The sequence below is a fragment of the Phoca vitulina genome, unplaced genomic scaffold (assembly GCF_004348235.1).
Source record: "Phoca vitulina isolate PV1807 unplaced genomic scaffold, GSC_HSeal_1.0 scaffold49, whole genome shotgun sequence".
In the NCBI taxonomy this organism is placed as follows: domain Eukaryota; kingdom Metazoa; phylum Chordata; class Mammalia; order Carnivora; family Phocidae; genus Phoca; species Phoca vitulina.
The window spans coordinates 3,048,643-3,064,830 of record NW_022589752.1 but is presented as its reverse complement, the minus strand read 5'-3'; the positions used below and the strand labels follow the sequence as shown (position 1 = coordinate 3,064,830).

At 38.6% G+C, this 16,188-nt stretch overlaps 1 protein-coding gene across 3 annotated transcripts in view; it reads left to right on the top strand.

Annotated features, from left to right (window-relative positions):
* Positions 1 to 16,188, top strand: part of BCAT1 (branched chain amino acid transaminase 1) — a 68,613-nt gene that overhangs the window by 41,107 nt on the left and 11,318 nt on the right. For all 3 annotated transcript variants that reach the window (XM_032432648.1, XM_032432650.1, XM_032432649.1), the window contains exons 7-9: positions 6,883 to 7,025; positions 11,924 to 12,009; positions 15,028 to 15,168. In XM_032432648.1, coding sequence (XP_032288539.1) covers positions 6,883 to 7,025; positions 11,924 to 12,009; positions 15,028 to 15,168 — 370 coding nt within the window. The remainder of the gene's footprint in view (positions 1 to 6,882; positions 7,026 to 11,923; positions 12,010 to 15,027; positions 15,169 to 16,188) is intronic.

Genomic DNA, 16,188 nt, shown 5'->3' with positions numbered 1-16,188 from the left:
AAAGAGCATTTGAAAAGTGTTAGACAATTTCAGCGGTGGACTTGGCCGTGATAGGAGAATGCCCCTATGGGTGGGCAGGAATAGCCACGTTAACCAGGGGCCTCTTCCTTCGTGTACATCGAGCGCTGATATGTATCACATACGCAGGCAGCTCACTGGGAGGTGACGCGGTGGCAGCTTCTGGGCTCGGGGAACACGTGCAGATTCAGGGAGCCCTGGGAGTATCGGGGGACATGCCTCTAGGGTGTAGGAGAGACGCTGACAGCTGGCTTTGAACCCTCTGGAGTCCTTCTGTATTTTCTTTTTCTTTTCTACCCCCCCCCCCCCAAAAAAAAAGGTTAGAACATTCTGGGTCCTGTCCTCGCTGCATTTGTAGCAGCCGCATTCTCTCAGTAGCTAGAGAAATCCTAATGAAGTCCATTAAACCAAGAAGTCCCTTTCTTTTCCTTTTGGCATGGAGCACTCCTTCCTGACTATGTGCTGTGCCAGGCAGGTTGAAACGACTACCCTTGTGCATTCTCTTGATATCTTTTTCACCTGTTCAGACTTCTTCCCAGAGCATATGCCCTCCTGACACCATATGTATCACTTTGTTAGAACTTCCCCTAGAGTTCACGTTCCAGTAAATCAGTCTTGATGAAGAGGTCATAATAAGCTAGTTCTTCCTCTTTCAGTCTTGCTTTCCAACTCCCCCCTACCTGCCCAGGGTAAAGATCACATGGAGACATTGAGAAATTGCAGGGAAATCTTTAGTTTTAGTGTTGGGGATAGGTTGTTACTTATTATAAAGATGATGTAATGCAGTATCAACGGAATACATGGTCACTAGAGGCCAATTAAAAACTGTTCTTTTCTGTACAACGCAAAGAGTGAACCCTAATGTTACTATGGACTTCAGTTAATAGTAGCGTATCAGTGTTGGCTCATCAGTCATGACAAGTGAACGCTAACGTGAGAGGTTCATAGGGGAAACTGAAGTGGGAGATAGGGCACAGGGGAACTCTTTTTGCTTACTTCTTCTGTAAACCTAAAACTGCTTTAAAAAAATAAAGTCTATTATAAAAAAATTAATACTTCGACTCATTAGGCTCAGGTGGACCATGATCAATGGAAGTTGGTGTGCAGTCTCTTAGAGAAGAGAATATAGGATCTTATAAATAAAAGCAGAAATGACAAGTGGGAGGGCAGTAACCCAAAGGGTGGATTTTAGCCAAAGAAGTGCAAGGGAAACACAGGATTCTTCATTTAGTATCAACCTATTTAGTTGGCAAAGACATTTGGCAGCCCCCTTAGATTTTATTATTGCTTCTTCTCTAAAGCAATTAATTCAACGATTACCTTCCAAGCTTTTTAGGACTTCTGTAGTCAACTGGCATTTATTAAATAGCTATTGATTCTCCTCAGCTCAAGGAGATTTAACTGCTTTCTCAGTAAATCTGAGGAAGAGAGAGAAGGATTTTCTTTTTTATTCTAAGATTATTTCACTTTTTTGGAAGCCATTAGAGATAATATTATTCTTTTATATCTGAATATGCATAAGTGAGAAAAGTAATACAACGGCACACAGCTGAGGGAGAGTTCTAGCACAGTGGGTCTCACCTGTGGTTACAAATTGAAAGCAGCTTTACCAACTACTCCTCTCTGGGTTCCACGGCGAGAGCCTAAGCATCAGAATTTTCTAAAAATTTTTATTTAAATTCAAGTTAGTTAACATAGAGTGTATTATTGGTTTCAGGGGTAGAATTTAGTGCTTCATCAATTGCGTGTAACACCCAGTGCTCATTTTGTCAAGTGCCCTCCTTAACGTCCATCACCCAATTACCGCATCTCCCCACCCACCTCTGCTCCAGCAACAGTTTGTTCTCTATAGTTAAGAGTCTCTTATGGTTTGCCTCCCTCTCTGTTTTTATCTTATTTTATTTTTTCTTCCCTTTCCCTGTGTTCATCAGTTTTGTTTCTTAAATTCCACACAAGAGTGAAATCTTACGGTATTTGTCTTTTTCTACCTAACTTATTTCACTTAGCATAATACCCTCCACATCATTGCAAATGGCAAGATTTCATTCTTTTTAATGGCTGTGTAATATTCCATTGTATTTATATACCACATCTACTTTATCCATTCATCAGCCAGTGGACATCTGGGGTCTTTCCATATTTTGGCTATTGTGGCCATTGCGGCTATAAACATTGGGGTGCATGTGCCCCTTCGAATCACTATTTTTGTATCCTTTGGATAAATACCTAGTAGTGCAGTTGCTGGGTCATAGGGTAGTTCTATGAGCATCGGAATGTTTTAATGTGAAGCCAAAGTTGAGAAGCACTGAGTTAGAAGAAGGTCTTTCATCATATTAACATCTTTATTCCCAGTTTGTTAGTTTCATTGTTAATATGGAAAGAACTGGCCCTGCCCCCACTCTATCTTAATTAATTAATTAATTTATTTATTTACTTTTACTCTCATTGTGTACTTGGAATACAAGCTTTGAAGTCAGATAGACCTGGCTTAAAAACCTTACTGTCCTGGGATGTTACTTAACTGCTTTATGCCTCAGTTTCTTCATTTATGAAGTTAGGGCAGTAATACCCAGCTCATCTGTGAGGATGAGCAGGATAATATAAAGTGCCTAGGACCGTGTGGTTGGCCTATAGAAAGCTGCCAATACATGTGGTGCTATAACCTAGCAATTAACAGCATGGGCTTGGCTGTCAGAGATATCTGAGAGTCCTACACTTATATCTGTGTGATCTTATACAATTAAGTGCCCTCTTTCTCTAAGTCCTCCAAAGTAGAATAAAGTCTAGTGTTGTTTTAAGATGATTCAGTGAAATAATGGACTTAAGTACTCAGTACCCTGCCTGGCAAGTACTAAGTATCCTCTCAGCAGACAGCAGTTGATACTGTGAGGCTTGCTTTCTTTCTCATTTCATCTCCTGGACACCCTGCCTTAGGAGCAATCAGTTGGATTTCATACAATAGAATTTATTCTTTTGGACAGATGTATTTAATGTATCTTCTCCCAGATTTTTATTCCATGTACAATTAAAATTTTTCTGTGTAGACAGTTGTCCAAATGTTTCATTTTTCTCTTTCTCCCAAGGACATGTGTTTCTTTTCTGAATATTGGTGGCACTTGGGAGGGAACCCAAATATATTATCAAAATATTAATGACCCTGGGGATGTTAATAATACAGTTTACACCTGGGAGAGAATTTTGAGGAAAAACTCGTTTAGGGAAAAACACCATCTATAGAATATAGTAATCAATCAATCAAATAAGCACCAAACAAATAAAAACCCTTTTTCTTTCAATGTATTGAAATGGTTGAGGTCTTTAATTCTCTTTCTTGCCCAAATAGCTTCATGATGCTAAGGAACCATGGTTTTAATTCAGCTAACATTCTCAAAAGTGTGTATGTGTGTGTTTTTAGAAACTTCTTGGAAAGGCTAGTTATTCATGCTATGAAAATTTTCTTTTTAATAAAGAGCATTTTATGAGAGAAATCATTTATTTTCATATATGGTAAAATCTCAACGGCAATGTCTATGAACTAGGCAAAAGTCAATTGAAATTGAATAGTTATTTTTTAAAGATTTATTTATTTATTTATTTATTTGAGAAAGAATGAGAGTGAGCATGAGGCGGGGAGGGTCAGAGGGAGAAGCAGACTCCCTGCTGAGCAGGGAGCCCCATGTGGGACTTGATCCTGGGACTCCAGGATCATGACCTGAGCAGAAGGCAGTCTCTCTCTTTTTTTTTTTTTTCCAATTTTATTTTATTATGTTATGTTAATCACCATACATTACATCATTAGTTTTTGATGTAGTGTTCCATGATTCATTGTTTGCGTGTAACACCCAGTGCTCCATTCAATACGTGCCCTCTTTAATACCCATCACCAGGTTAACCCACCCCCCTACCCCCTTCCCCTCTAGAACCCTCAGTTTGTTTCTCAGAGTTCATAGTCTCTCATGGTTCGTCTCCCCCTCCGATTCCCCCCGCTTCAAATAATACATTATATGTTAAAAAAAAAAAAAAGCGGAAGGCAGTCTCTTAACCAGCTGAGCCACCCAGATGCCCTACAATAGTTATTATTTTTTAAAAAAACTTAATTTTGGGGTGCCTGGGTGGCTCAGTCATTAAGCGTCTGCCTTCGGCTCAGGTCATGATCTCAGGGTCCTGGGATCGAGCCCCACATCGGGCTCCCTGCTCGGCAGGAAGCCTGCTTCTCCCTCTCCCACTCCCCCTGCTTGTGTTCCCTCTCTCGCTGTGGCTCTCTCTGTCAAATAAATAAATAAAATCTTGAAAAAAACAAACAAACTTAATTTTATTAGGATATAAGAGGCTCACATAAACTGTTTCTTAGCTTTTATTGTTATTGTTTCATTTTTTCCAAGTAGCCCTATGCGGTGTATAAAGCAAATATTTGTATTTGCCAGATGAATTCATTAAGGCAAAAGTATGAACTGACTTGCTTAAGTGCACACATAGCCAAATAGTAGAAGTTCAAGAGCTGTACTGTGGTCTGCTGGCCCCAAACCCATGCTCTTTCTATTGGACTCTCCCCTAAAGTCTCATTTATCCTCATTATTAAAAAGTATTCATAATTTTAACTCCATTATTGCTTATTTGCCATTAATTCTTAATCTGGGTGGTCCAACTTTTTATGGTCATCAAACAAAAGCCTCCTATATAAAGAATTGTATCCTCTCTAGATTGTCCGATAATTTACATTTTATTATCTGCATTTTGAAGGTCTTTTTTTTTTTAAGATTTATTTATTTTAGCAAGAGAGAGAGCGAGCATGAGCAGGGCGAGAGGCAGAGGGAGAGAGAATCCCAAGCAGACTCTGCACTGAGTTTGGAGCCTGACGTGGGGCTCGATCCCACGACCCTGAGATCACACAACCTGAGCTGAAATCAAGAGTCGGACACTCAACCGACTGGGCCAACTAGGTGCTCCATTTTGAAGGTCTTCTAATAAATCTTACATTACCTTGATGTGAATAAACTCATGACCCATGTTGCTATAGCCATATAATATAATGTCTCTTTCCCATAGTTTTTCTAGAATGTTTTAGTTATTAGTCAATATTCTTTGAGTTGCAAGTCAGAAAACCAATTCAAGGGGTGCCTGACTCAGTGGAACATGTGACTCTTGATCTTGGGCTTGTGGGTTCAAGCCCCACATTGGGTGTAGAGATTACTTAAAAATTAAAAAGATATTAAAAAAAGAAACCAACTCAAACCATCTTAAGCAGAAAATGAATTGAGTGGCTCATGTAAGTAGGATGGTAGCTGATGGACCCGCTAGAGGCTCAAATCATTGTTGCTAAGTTTCTTTTTGCCCTTGTGTATGTCCTGCTCATGCACTATCCTTCTCCCCAATCTGTTTCTCTCTCTCTTGCCCTTCCCTTTCTGCTTCCCTCCTCCCTCCATCTCTTGTGGTAGCTTCTGCCTGTGCATTAGCCTAGGGCTCTCCTCCTTCAGATGCTTTCTCCTGTGAAGGGTGGTGATCATGAACACAAGAGACCCCAGGCTTATGTCATAGCAAACAGGCTGCCACTACCCCCAGAGGGTAAAATAACATCTTTCAGGTACCCTACATTAAAATGAATGAGTGAATCATTCAAAGAAGGGCTTATATGAGCAGCTTAGGTTACATGCCCACCCTTTATTTCAGTTGTGTAGGGCAAGGTATAATGACTGTCAACCCAAGCAGAATGACTTGGCTCCAAAGGAAGGGCCAAAGTGAATATAGTGGGACCGGGAAGCTGTGCAGAAGAAAATGGCAGACAGCCACGGTGAGTGAATGTGGCTCTAGTGCTTAACTGATACTTTTAATTAGACATTTTGATCTTGACCAGATGTAAAATCTTGACCTTTAAAAGGCCTAGGTGCGTATTTTGTGGAAGCTGACATTAATGCTTTGTCGTAGTTATTGTAGTATGTTTGATTGTTTCTGCATGTTTGCTTGGGGGCATCATAATCCAGGGGTGGTTTAGGGTTTCTTTCCAAGCCCTCGATTTTCATTTGGTAGTGCTTCTCAAACGTGTTTGCTAATGTCCTGTGAAAACCGGGGAAAGTGAATTATACAACCAGGGGCTTAGGGAGGCTAGCAAACATATTTATTTGAGGACTCTTATGTTTTATCTAAAACATTCATCCATATTTTGTAATATACGCCATAATTTTCTCATTCAAGTTTAATAAAAGATGACAAATTTAAAATATTAAACTAAACTGTTATTCTAGGAAGATGTACTATCCTTGTTGATTTCGAATAATCTAGGATGAATAGTGCAGGTTGAGAAAAATGGGCTTTTGGAATACTTTCAGTTAAAATCAGGATTTTTAACATTTTGTCCCACCCTTTGGAGAATTTAGACATTGGGCATTTGTGGTCTCTTGGATATATTGAAAGGTCTCAGCTAAGAGAGCACAGCTTGGTGCTCTGCTACTTCATGTAATTTGATACATGTTTGGCTTAGAGTATTGGTGTGAGGTTTAAATGAAATAGTTCTTGGACGATTGCTTGGAAGGTGAAAAAATACCTAAGAACTTTTAACTGTTATTGTTAACTTAGCTACTTATCTTTGTACTCATTATCTCAACTTTTCAATTTAGGATTCACAATTTTGCTGTGTTCTCTCTCTCTCTCTCTCACATGAGTGCAGTTAGATCATTTAGTTTGTCTAATGAGTTTCCTTTAATGTTATGCAGTTAACTGGAGTACACACACACACACACACACACACACACACACGGGCATGGTGCATTGACTACATCCACATATAGATTAAAGACCTGAGGATTTTAGTATGGAAGATGGCAGAGGAGGGGTATATTCATAGTCAATATGTTTCCTCTTTCTTAAAAGGAATTATGGCTCATCCCTTTTTGCCCAATGTGAAGCAGCAGACCACGGCTGTCAGCAGGTTCTGTGGCTCTATGGAGAGGATAATCAGATAACCGAAGTTGGAACTATGAATCTTTTTCTTTACTGGATAAATGAAGATGGAGGTAATTCACTCAGATTTCAGCTCTTTGCAATTTGTCAATCATTTTCAATAGGGCTGGAGAAAAAAGAACGAGGACCTTAGAATAAGGAATAAGTAGCATGAGCCCAAAGGCTAAGAACTACTGTGCTTTTGTTGTTCAAGTAGAAATGAGTTTAAATTCACAGAATTTATAAAGGTTTTGTTTTGGGGTTTGGGCTCGAGATGTGCTTATTACTGAGATGTCAACTTAAGGAATTTAAGACTCTGTGATTTGAAGATTTGTTGCCTTATCCCCTCTGCCATCTTCTTACCCATTTTCCTATCCAAAATCCCTTTCATTTGGAGATAAGTCTCAGATCAATTCAGCGGTCATTCACCATATGCTATATGTATAAAATGCTGTAGTGATAAGCATAGTCTACTTATTCTACTGATATGAAATTTACTGTATTCTCTTGCTAAAAGTTGTATTAACAGCTGTTGCCCTTTCTACATATTTTGATAATACATCAGAAATCTTCCAGATTTACTCTGGAGCTCAATTTGATTAAAACACACTACTTTTAAGGGCAGATTGGTCCATTTTGGGATTGTACTTAGATCCTGGTTCATTCAAGACTGTTAATATGTGTCTACTATAAAAATCTGTATTTCTTCATTGCCTTAAATATCCTGAATGCTCATTATCTTTCTTTTCTATTTTTTCAATTAGTTGGCAGAGACCATAGAGGTTTAGCAAAGTGTTGACAATGACTATGGTATTGAATGAAATGACCAATAATGGGGAACAATACAGATATATGCATTTATTTCCATTAGAATTTTAATAGTCATAAAAGTTTAAAAACATCTTTTTAGGCTTGTTTATGTTCTTAGGCAGTTCATTTCACAGTACTGAGTATAGAGACTAGAAATATAAGTTTCCAAATGCTTATAAAGTCTGAGTATTCATTTCAATTAAAATTTTAAGTGACATTTTTATTTTAAAGTAGCTACAGTAACTTCTATTGCTCTTTTGTTTTTTTGGCTACTAATAGAGGAAAATGGTGATTCAGATGTGGCTGACTTCAGAGCTATGCACTAATTTGAGCATTAGTTGCAGAGACTAATAAGATGAGCCTTATATTCCAGTCAGATGTAGAATAAACAGGTGTGGTGAGTACACCTTGTCCTTGGGTTGACCATTGGTAATCCTTGGCATTTGAAAAGCCAGATGCAGATCATACTGATTCTTCCATTCCTGTTGTTTGTACTTGACACAGTTTAGAAACAAAATTTATGCTGGAATATTTGTGATTGCTAAATTTGAGTCATTGCATATGACATATATCGAAAGCTATGCTTGAAAGATGACAGCCAGTGTTGCACTCTGTATTTAGTAGGAGATAATATATTGATTCAACTCCTTCTTTCCACCTGCCCACTCCTACCCCCAACCTCGATCCCCCGCAAAAAAACCACACAACCCTAAACAAAAACAATTCCATCATACAGAAGTGGTATCATCATTATTTATGGATGGGAGATGTCAGGATTTACAGTCTGAATCAGAGCTACACAATTTAACCAGAAACACTAGAAACTTGTCCTGGTGAAAAATTACCCCTTATCCAAACAACAATCATGAACCATTTCTACCATGACTTTTAAAGGTCAGAATAGACATGGGTGAATTTGTCTTTTGACTCTTACAAAATATATCAGATCTTTTGTTTTGTTTTGTTTTTTGTTTTATTTTTTCTTTTTTTTTTAAATTTTATTTTATTATGTTAATCACCATACATTACATCATTAGTTTTTGATGTAGTGTTCCATGATTCATTGTTTGCGTATAACACCCAGGGCTCCGTTCAATACGTGCCCTCTAAGAGTTACTATTCAGATTATGGTTGCCTGAGATAGCTTTAGTTTTAATGCTTTTTCAACTTGTGTGTGTTCACCTAACAGAGCAAATAAAATTTTAAGTAAAGGGAAAGGAAATGCAATAAATGTTTGGACTGTACCATGAGAGAAGTCACTAGAATGTCAGGAATAACCTTTGAGCTAAAAACAAAAGAAGACATTGAGGGAACTCTACAGTAAGGTAGAGTTCCAGAAAGGAACGGCTGCTCCAGAAAGGTGTACGAAGTAAATAATCTGTTTTCACAGCGCGGTGCCAAGCACCATTGCTATCTGTGGCACTTGGCCTGTAACTCATGTGGTTTTGATTCTAGTAACAGCGACCCTGGGAGTAAGATCACACAGCACTGATTCTCTGCTATACTGTGGTGCTGAGTAATTTATCATACATGCTTGCTATTCACAGCTGGAACAAACCATTTTACCTTGCACTGGACTCCAGAACTACCCTGAGAATAAGACCCAGTTGTGTGGCTGAGTTTAGAGTTAGTTTGGGAGAATGATCATGGCAATGAATGTTGATGTTGCTCAGTCTGCTCGGGCCCCATGAGCCTTCTCAGACATCAGGCATTTATAGACTTTGTTTGGAGCACTCTTCTCTCAGATGTGTGCATGCCTTGCTCCCTGCTTTCAAGTCTTTGCCCACATATCCCTTTCTCAGTAAGGCTTTCCTCAAACATCTTAATAAATTGCAGACTCCCTCTCCTATCACTCCTAGCATTTCCCTTTGCCTTCCCTCTTTTCTTTCTTTTTTTTCTCCATAGTCTAACATACTATTTGACATAATAATTGTTTGCCTCAACCTATTAGAAAGTAAACAGGAGTTATATCAGTTTTGTTCACTGCTGTATGCATAATGCACAGGTAAGCCAACTGTCCATGGTAGGCACGCAATATATCATTTGTTGAATAAATAATAATTGTGCTGACGGTGGGCACTTATACAAACCCACATTCCTGGTTTTTTTTAGAAATTCACTTTGGGATGCCACAGATGACTTCTGCCGTTACTGCTTCTAAATTCTTCATCTCCTACAAATGAATTTCTTTGTCAAAAACAAGTTGTATTTGTAGGCTCTGTTTTCCTCATGTTGGGCAATCTGGAGCTAGTTCTGGCTCTCGTAAGCATGTTTGTGGTTGCAGAGGAAAATGAATATTTCTCACCCAAACGTTGTCATGTCATCATCTCTGTCTGGCAACCAGAGAAACAGATGTTCTGTGCCTTGACCTTAGGCTAGTGGTTACGGTTTTGGGTGTTAAGTGTATTTCACAGAACTGCACTTGCGCTTGCGAGGCCTCTGTTTTTATTTAACTTTACGTAGTCTTAGAGCTCAGCAGGCTTTAGGAAGGGTCCAGTTTGGAGGCACTGGAAGTATGTTTGTCTCTGTGTGTGGGGTCTGCGCACATACACACACGTAGATCCCTACATTTATGTGTCCAGCTAGCTAGCTATTGCAAAACACAGGTTTATTTTGAGATCAACACTTCTAAACATGACAAAGAGTAGCCCTAAGAACATTGCCAAGAACAAATTTTCTCCTTTCCAGAAAGTGGTTTTCAGCAGATGATTTTTAGAAACAAACTTCAAAAAAATCATGCTGCTGTCTCCTAGCAAAAAGGATTATTCATTCATTTATTTATTTTTTTAAATTCAGAAACACTTATTACGTACCACACTGGGCCAGGCACGACACCAAGTTTGGGGGACACAGGCATGAATACAGAGTTTTGGTCTTCCAGACAGCTTGGCTCTTGGGGACATCTGGTGGAACCACAGTGGAATAGGGGAGCCCCGACCACAGGATACTAAAAGAAAGGACGGTGGCCCCAGTGTTGGGACATGTAAGTTCTGATCTGACTCTCCCCCAGTGTTACCAGTCTTGCAAGTCATTTATGTTTAGAGAGCCTCTGTTTTTTTCTGAAAAGTAAGGATTGCATGAGGTGATTTCTGAAGTCCTTTTCAGCTGCTTAAAATGGCTTGGGGGAGCTTAAAGATACCAGCGTGATTTCTACAGTTCTTGCTACCTGGTGATCCTTTCAAGCATACCTTGTTTATTGCTCCGCAAACACATGATAAGCAACACGTCTGTTACAGGGTTCAACGTCTTTATAAAGTGATGATTTAAGGCTTAACTTTCTCCCTAGATTTAGACTCCTGGATGCCAGATGTGGGGAGGAGAAGGGGATGTTGAGTACTAGAGACTTTTCCTGTAAGGAGGGCTTGTGTGGTTGTCGGATCACGCTGACTCTTGTAGACAGATCATCATACTGGCCCTTGTGTTGGTTAGGAATGCATGTGATAATTCTCATAGTAGACCAGTGTCTCGGCCTTGGCTCTCCATAAATCACCCATGGAATTTTGTTTTGATTCTTTGGATTTCTTTTTTTCTTCTTTCTTTTTTCTTTGTTAGCCACATACATGCTTGAGCTTACCCTGAGCCCGTTAACATTTGAATTGCAGAGGGTGAAGTCAGTATCCCCATATTTGATGTGGATACTCCTCCAGGTTTGGAAATCATTATAGATAGGTATATCTACAAAGGGTGGTGTAGAAGCAGTGACCAACCTGAATAGGCAAACATACTTCCTGAGGCTGGGTTCCTCCACAGGATTCTTAGATGTTCTGGTAATGACCAGTGTTCCTGCATCCGGTCTATCTACATGATTCTAATTACTAACCAGTGTTAGTCCACAGAGGTAAATTTTGACTTCAGAGGGTTCCTCTTACTGTTTGTTAGTGGAACATCATCTCAGTTTTTACTAGGTAAAGATAAATTGAGGATGATTTGATGAAGGGCTTTATTTCCTTTTTCTTCTTTCTCCTCCTCCTTCTTCTTCCTTTTTTAATAGAGTTACTTGAAGTGTGAATTGATTTGGGAAGTTAGATAATGCGGAACAGTAACATCATCTTCATGTTTATTACTAGCAAAGTTTCGAGAAACAGTTTTTAAAAATAGCTGTTAATATAAGGCATGGCTACTGTAGTTAAAGTTTGAAAATATTCCAATTTCTAATTGACAGAAGAAGAGCTGGCAACTCCTCCACTAGATGGCATCATCCTTCCAGGAGTGACAAGGCAGAGCATCCTGGACCTGGCACACAAGTGGGTGGGTGCCTTTGACACGAACAACTTTATAAGCATGAAACAGAAAGTAGTCGAAATAAGCCTGGCTTCGTGTTGAAATAATATTCTGTGGTTCCATCCAGTGTTTTCTAATCTTTAAATCCTGACTTGAGTGGAAATAGCTCTTCCAGAAGGACTGTCTTGGCAACCCCACTAAATAAGTATTGTTTATAGGAAGGGCAGAGAGAAAACAGTTTGACGAGTTATCCTAGTGAGGAAGTATTCCAGTACTAATCTCACGCTCTTTACCAGGTGTCTCCTACCAACTCACCTGGTTTATACTTCATGTGCTACCATTTCGCCCGTCCTGAACTTTTCCAATCTAAGTGTGTTGTTTCCAATTGGCAGTGATTTGTAGTTCTTCCTTTCCTCTATTTATTCCAGCGTAACCATGCTAGTCAGAGAAATTAAAGAATTTTACTGACATACAAATGTTTGCTAACATCACGTTATTAGTTTGGCTGCCTTTTTTCTCCCTCCTTCCTGCCCCCTGTCCTCCCCAATTCACATACATGCTTATTTTAAAGTCAAAACACTCAGGCAAATGTAGTTGTTTTCAGTGGAGTTTCTGATCCATGTGACACGGGCAAGCATGTTAAACCATTTGGTATTGAAATGACATTTATAACATACTCAAGACGAATGTTGGATGAGTTGGTTATCTGGCAAAGATTCTTGGATGGAACTTTTGACCCATGTGTTAAAATGGTCTCCAAGGGACATGAAAAGACTTTGAGCACACTGTGGTCAAACAGTATTAATAGGACAAATGTTTAGAAACGCACATATTATCTAGGAGAGGACTAGCATAGTTTCTCTGGAAAAGGCTTTGGAAATAAAGGAAATGTGCTATAAATAATTCTACAAAACCCTGAAGTAGACAAGACCCAACTGCCACATGCTGGCTGGCACATTGGGCATGACATTTACAAACTGTTGGTATAATTTCAAACAGCTTGCCCTGTCCTAAATATGTTTGCAGTTGGAAAGATGTATTTTTGAAGCTCAGTAATTTTTGTTTTATTAAAGAAAAAAATCAACCAAGTACAGAAGGTTTGATGACAAGTTGCAAGTGGAAATGCTTTCCCACACTAATGATTTGCTAGCTTGAAAAATAGGTTATTATGGAGGAAGTTTTTCCTTGACTCCTTAGCTGTAATTTATTTTAAAAGCTATTTTAAAACAGTGAGATATAAATGCCAAGAGGCATGTGGGGGGTTACCATTACTTGCCAGACAGGGGAAATTGTCCAAAGATAAGTAAGGGTGAGCAGAGTAAAAACAATTCTGTTTATTTACAAGAGATTTTTTTTTTTTCTTTTCCAGAACACAGAGCTCATCTTGTTTTCAGTTAACTTGGCTGATTTTCTGGAATTTTATTTATTTATTTATTTATTTATTTACCTTTGAACAACATAATTGCAATTACAGGCTGAGATAAATTGAAACTTGCAAAAAGCCATATTTCTATTGTAGGCATATTTCCCTACCCTTCCAAATCATACTTACAGCATGATGCCTTCTTCTTCTAATGTTTTAAATCTTGCCAAGGGCTGTGATTTTCATTTTTATCTATTGTGGATTTGTAAGTTTTAAAAAATACTCTCATCTTAATAAAAAAAAGGCAACAAAGAATGGATAGTTTTTTTTTTTAAATAAGATGAGACCGACTTTGAACTTTAACCATTAACATAAAAGAATGAGAATGAAACAGATTGAAGAATGAGTATTAAACAGATTGTTTAAGCAGATAGCTTAAAAACATCAATTTTTCTTTTCATTTCCTATCTTCAAGCAAATAAGTTCAAATGGTTCAGCAGAAGTCGATGAGGTTATACCAGTACTTCTCTGATGAAATCTGACCTAGTGGGATACTAAAGAGAAGGAAGAGGATTTCTGCTATAAAGTCAACTGAATCAGTGAATTTAGGAAGAAAAGAAACATACAGTGCAATTTCTCAAAGTCCAAATATATTTTCTATGTTTTAAAATAATGAAATATTTCAGATAGTGAAACTCAGTCTATGTTTTCCCTCCATGAAAAACCTAGTAGAGGAGGAAATTTGGAGCCAGTCAGATCAGACCTGAGTTCAAGTTCAGTTTCTGCCATTTAACTAGCTGTGTGGATTTAGGGATGTCACTTAGCCTCCCTTTGAACCTTAATTTCCTCATCCGTGAAATGGGGATGATAATACCCACCTTAAAAGTGAGAGAACTTGGCATGCAATGGGTGCTCAATAAATGGTAGCTATAATTATTAATATTATATGATATATTCTTTTATGATAAATAGGGTTCAAGACACTGTTAACATAGAGCATACTTTAATTAGCACTGGGGGTGCCTTATCTTGTGAGACCTCAGACTTGGCAACAAATAAAGGCTAAAAAAGCTGGCCTGTATGAAAATATACCATGTATTTTATAGTGATCGTCTTATTTTATATTCTCTGATCATCTCATTTAAAGATGCTATGACCTCATATGAGGAATTTGAGAAACAAGACAGAGGATCATGGGGGAAGGGAGGGAAAAATGAAACAAGATGAAACCAGAGAGGGAGACGAACCATGAGAGACTATGGACTCTGAGAAACAAACTGAGGGTTGCTGGAGTGGAGGAGAGTGGGAGGGATGGGGTGGCTGGGTGACGGACACTGGGGAGGCTATGTGCTACGGTGAGTTCTGTGAATTATGTAAGACTGATGAATCACAGATCTATACCCCTGAAACAAATAATACCTTATATGTTAATTTAAAAAAAATAAATAAAACAAAACAATAGAGATGCCGTGACCTCGAGTAGGTAGCTTAACACCTCGTGTGTTTACCCATAAGATGGTGGTGCTCTCCTCAGCTTTCCCTCAGAGGATAATTCTCACATTATTTGAGTTCAGTCAGAATGTAAAGTAAGAAGGTAAGTACTGCAGGGTTTTTTGTTTTTTTTTTTTTGCATGCCTTTCCCTTGAAAATATTAATATTTTTATTTTTTGTATTCCAAACAGGGTGAATTTAAGGTGTCGGAGAGGTGCCTCACCATGGACGACCTGACAGCAGCCCTGGAGGGGAACCGGGTGAGGGAGCTGTTTGGCTCTGGTACAGCTTGCGTCGTTTGCCCGGTTTCTGATATACTGTACAAGGGTGAGGTAAGGCTATTTCTTCACCTCCTGTCATTTCCAAGCATTTGCCTATAATTTAATTCTTCAAATGTGTAAATGAAATGCTAGTTGGACCCAAGATGCAAAGGATTTTTTTTTTTTTTAAATATAACAGCAGTTTGTCCCAATGAACCTGTATTAGCAAATTATTTACTCTCATCTTTCCAGTGATTTTGTGTAAGCTCCAATCTTGGGAGGAGTCAGCTTTGTCCTCAGACAAGCATCTCATCTGCCTTATGTCAGTTTAGGGACTGGAGATGTGCCGATAAGTTTCCACTCTTATTTCTTTCTACTAGCTCACTAAAAAGTTCTACAGGTAGTTAGTTTCAGTTTCTGGTTTCCAAAAGGACTCCTAAACTACTGGAGTAGTAATGGCAAACAGCTGTGGGAAACTCAGTTGAATGATCAACTCCTGCATTTATTGTTGTTATTATTGCTGCTGTCATTATTATTCCTTAGACCATTTTATAAAAAAATTTTCATTTGGCAAAGTTGATACACCTGCTAAAATCCTCCAAAAGAAATTCAGTCATTTGGTTGGAAGAAATTTTCTTCTCCCAGTAAATTAATCTGATTTTATATGTGCTGTATTTCCATTCCTTGTGGGGGGCGGAGGGTTGTGGGTTTTTTGTTTTTTGTTTTTTTTATTCATTCATTCATTTTTTTAAAGATTTTATTTATTTGAGAAAGAAACAGAGAGAGTGAGAGAGAGAGAGAGAGAACACGAGCAGGGTGAGGGACAGAGGGAGAAGCAGACTCCCTGCTGATCAGGGAGCCCAATGTGGGGCTTGAAACTGGGACCCCAGGATCATGACCTGAGCCAAAGGCAGACACTTAACTGACTGAGCCACCCAGGTGCCCCTGAGCTCTGATATTTAACATCATTGTCTAACGTCATAGCTTAAAGGCATGTGGGTATAATTCTTACAGTGTGAATTGGCTTAAATTAATCATATTAAATATAAATTTGATTGGTTTTTAAATTTAACATAATTATTTTTCCTCAGT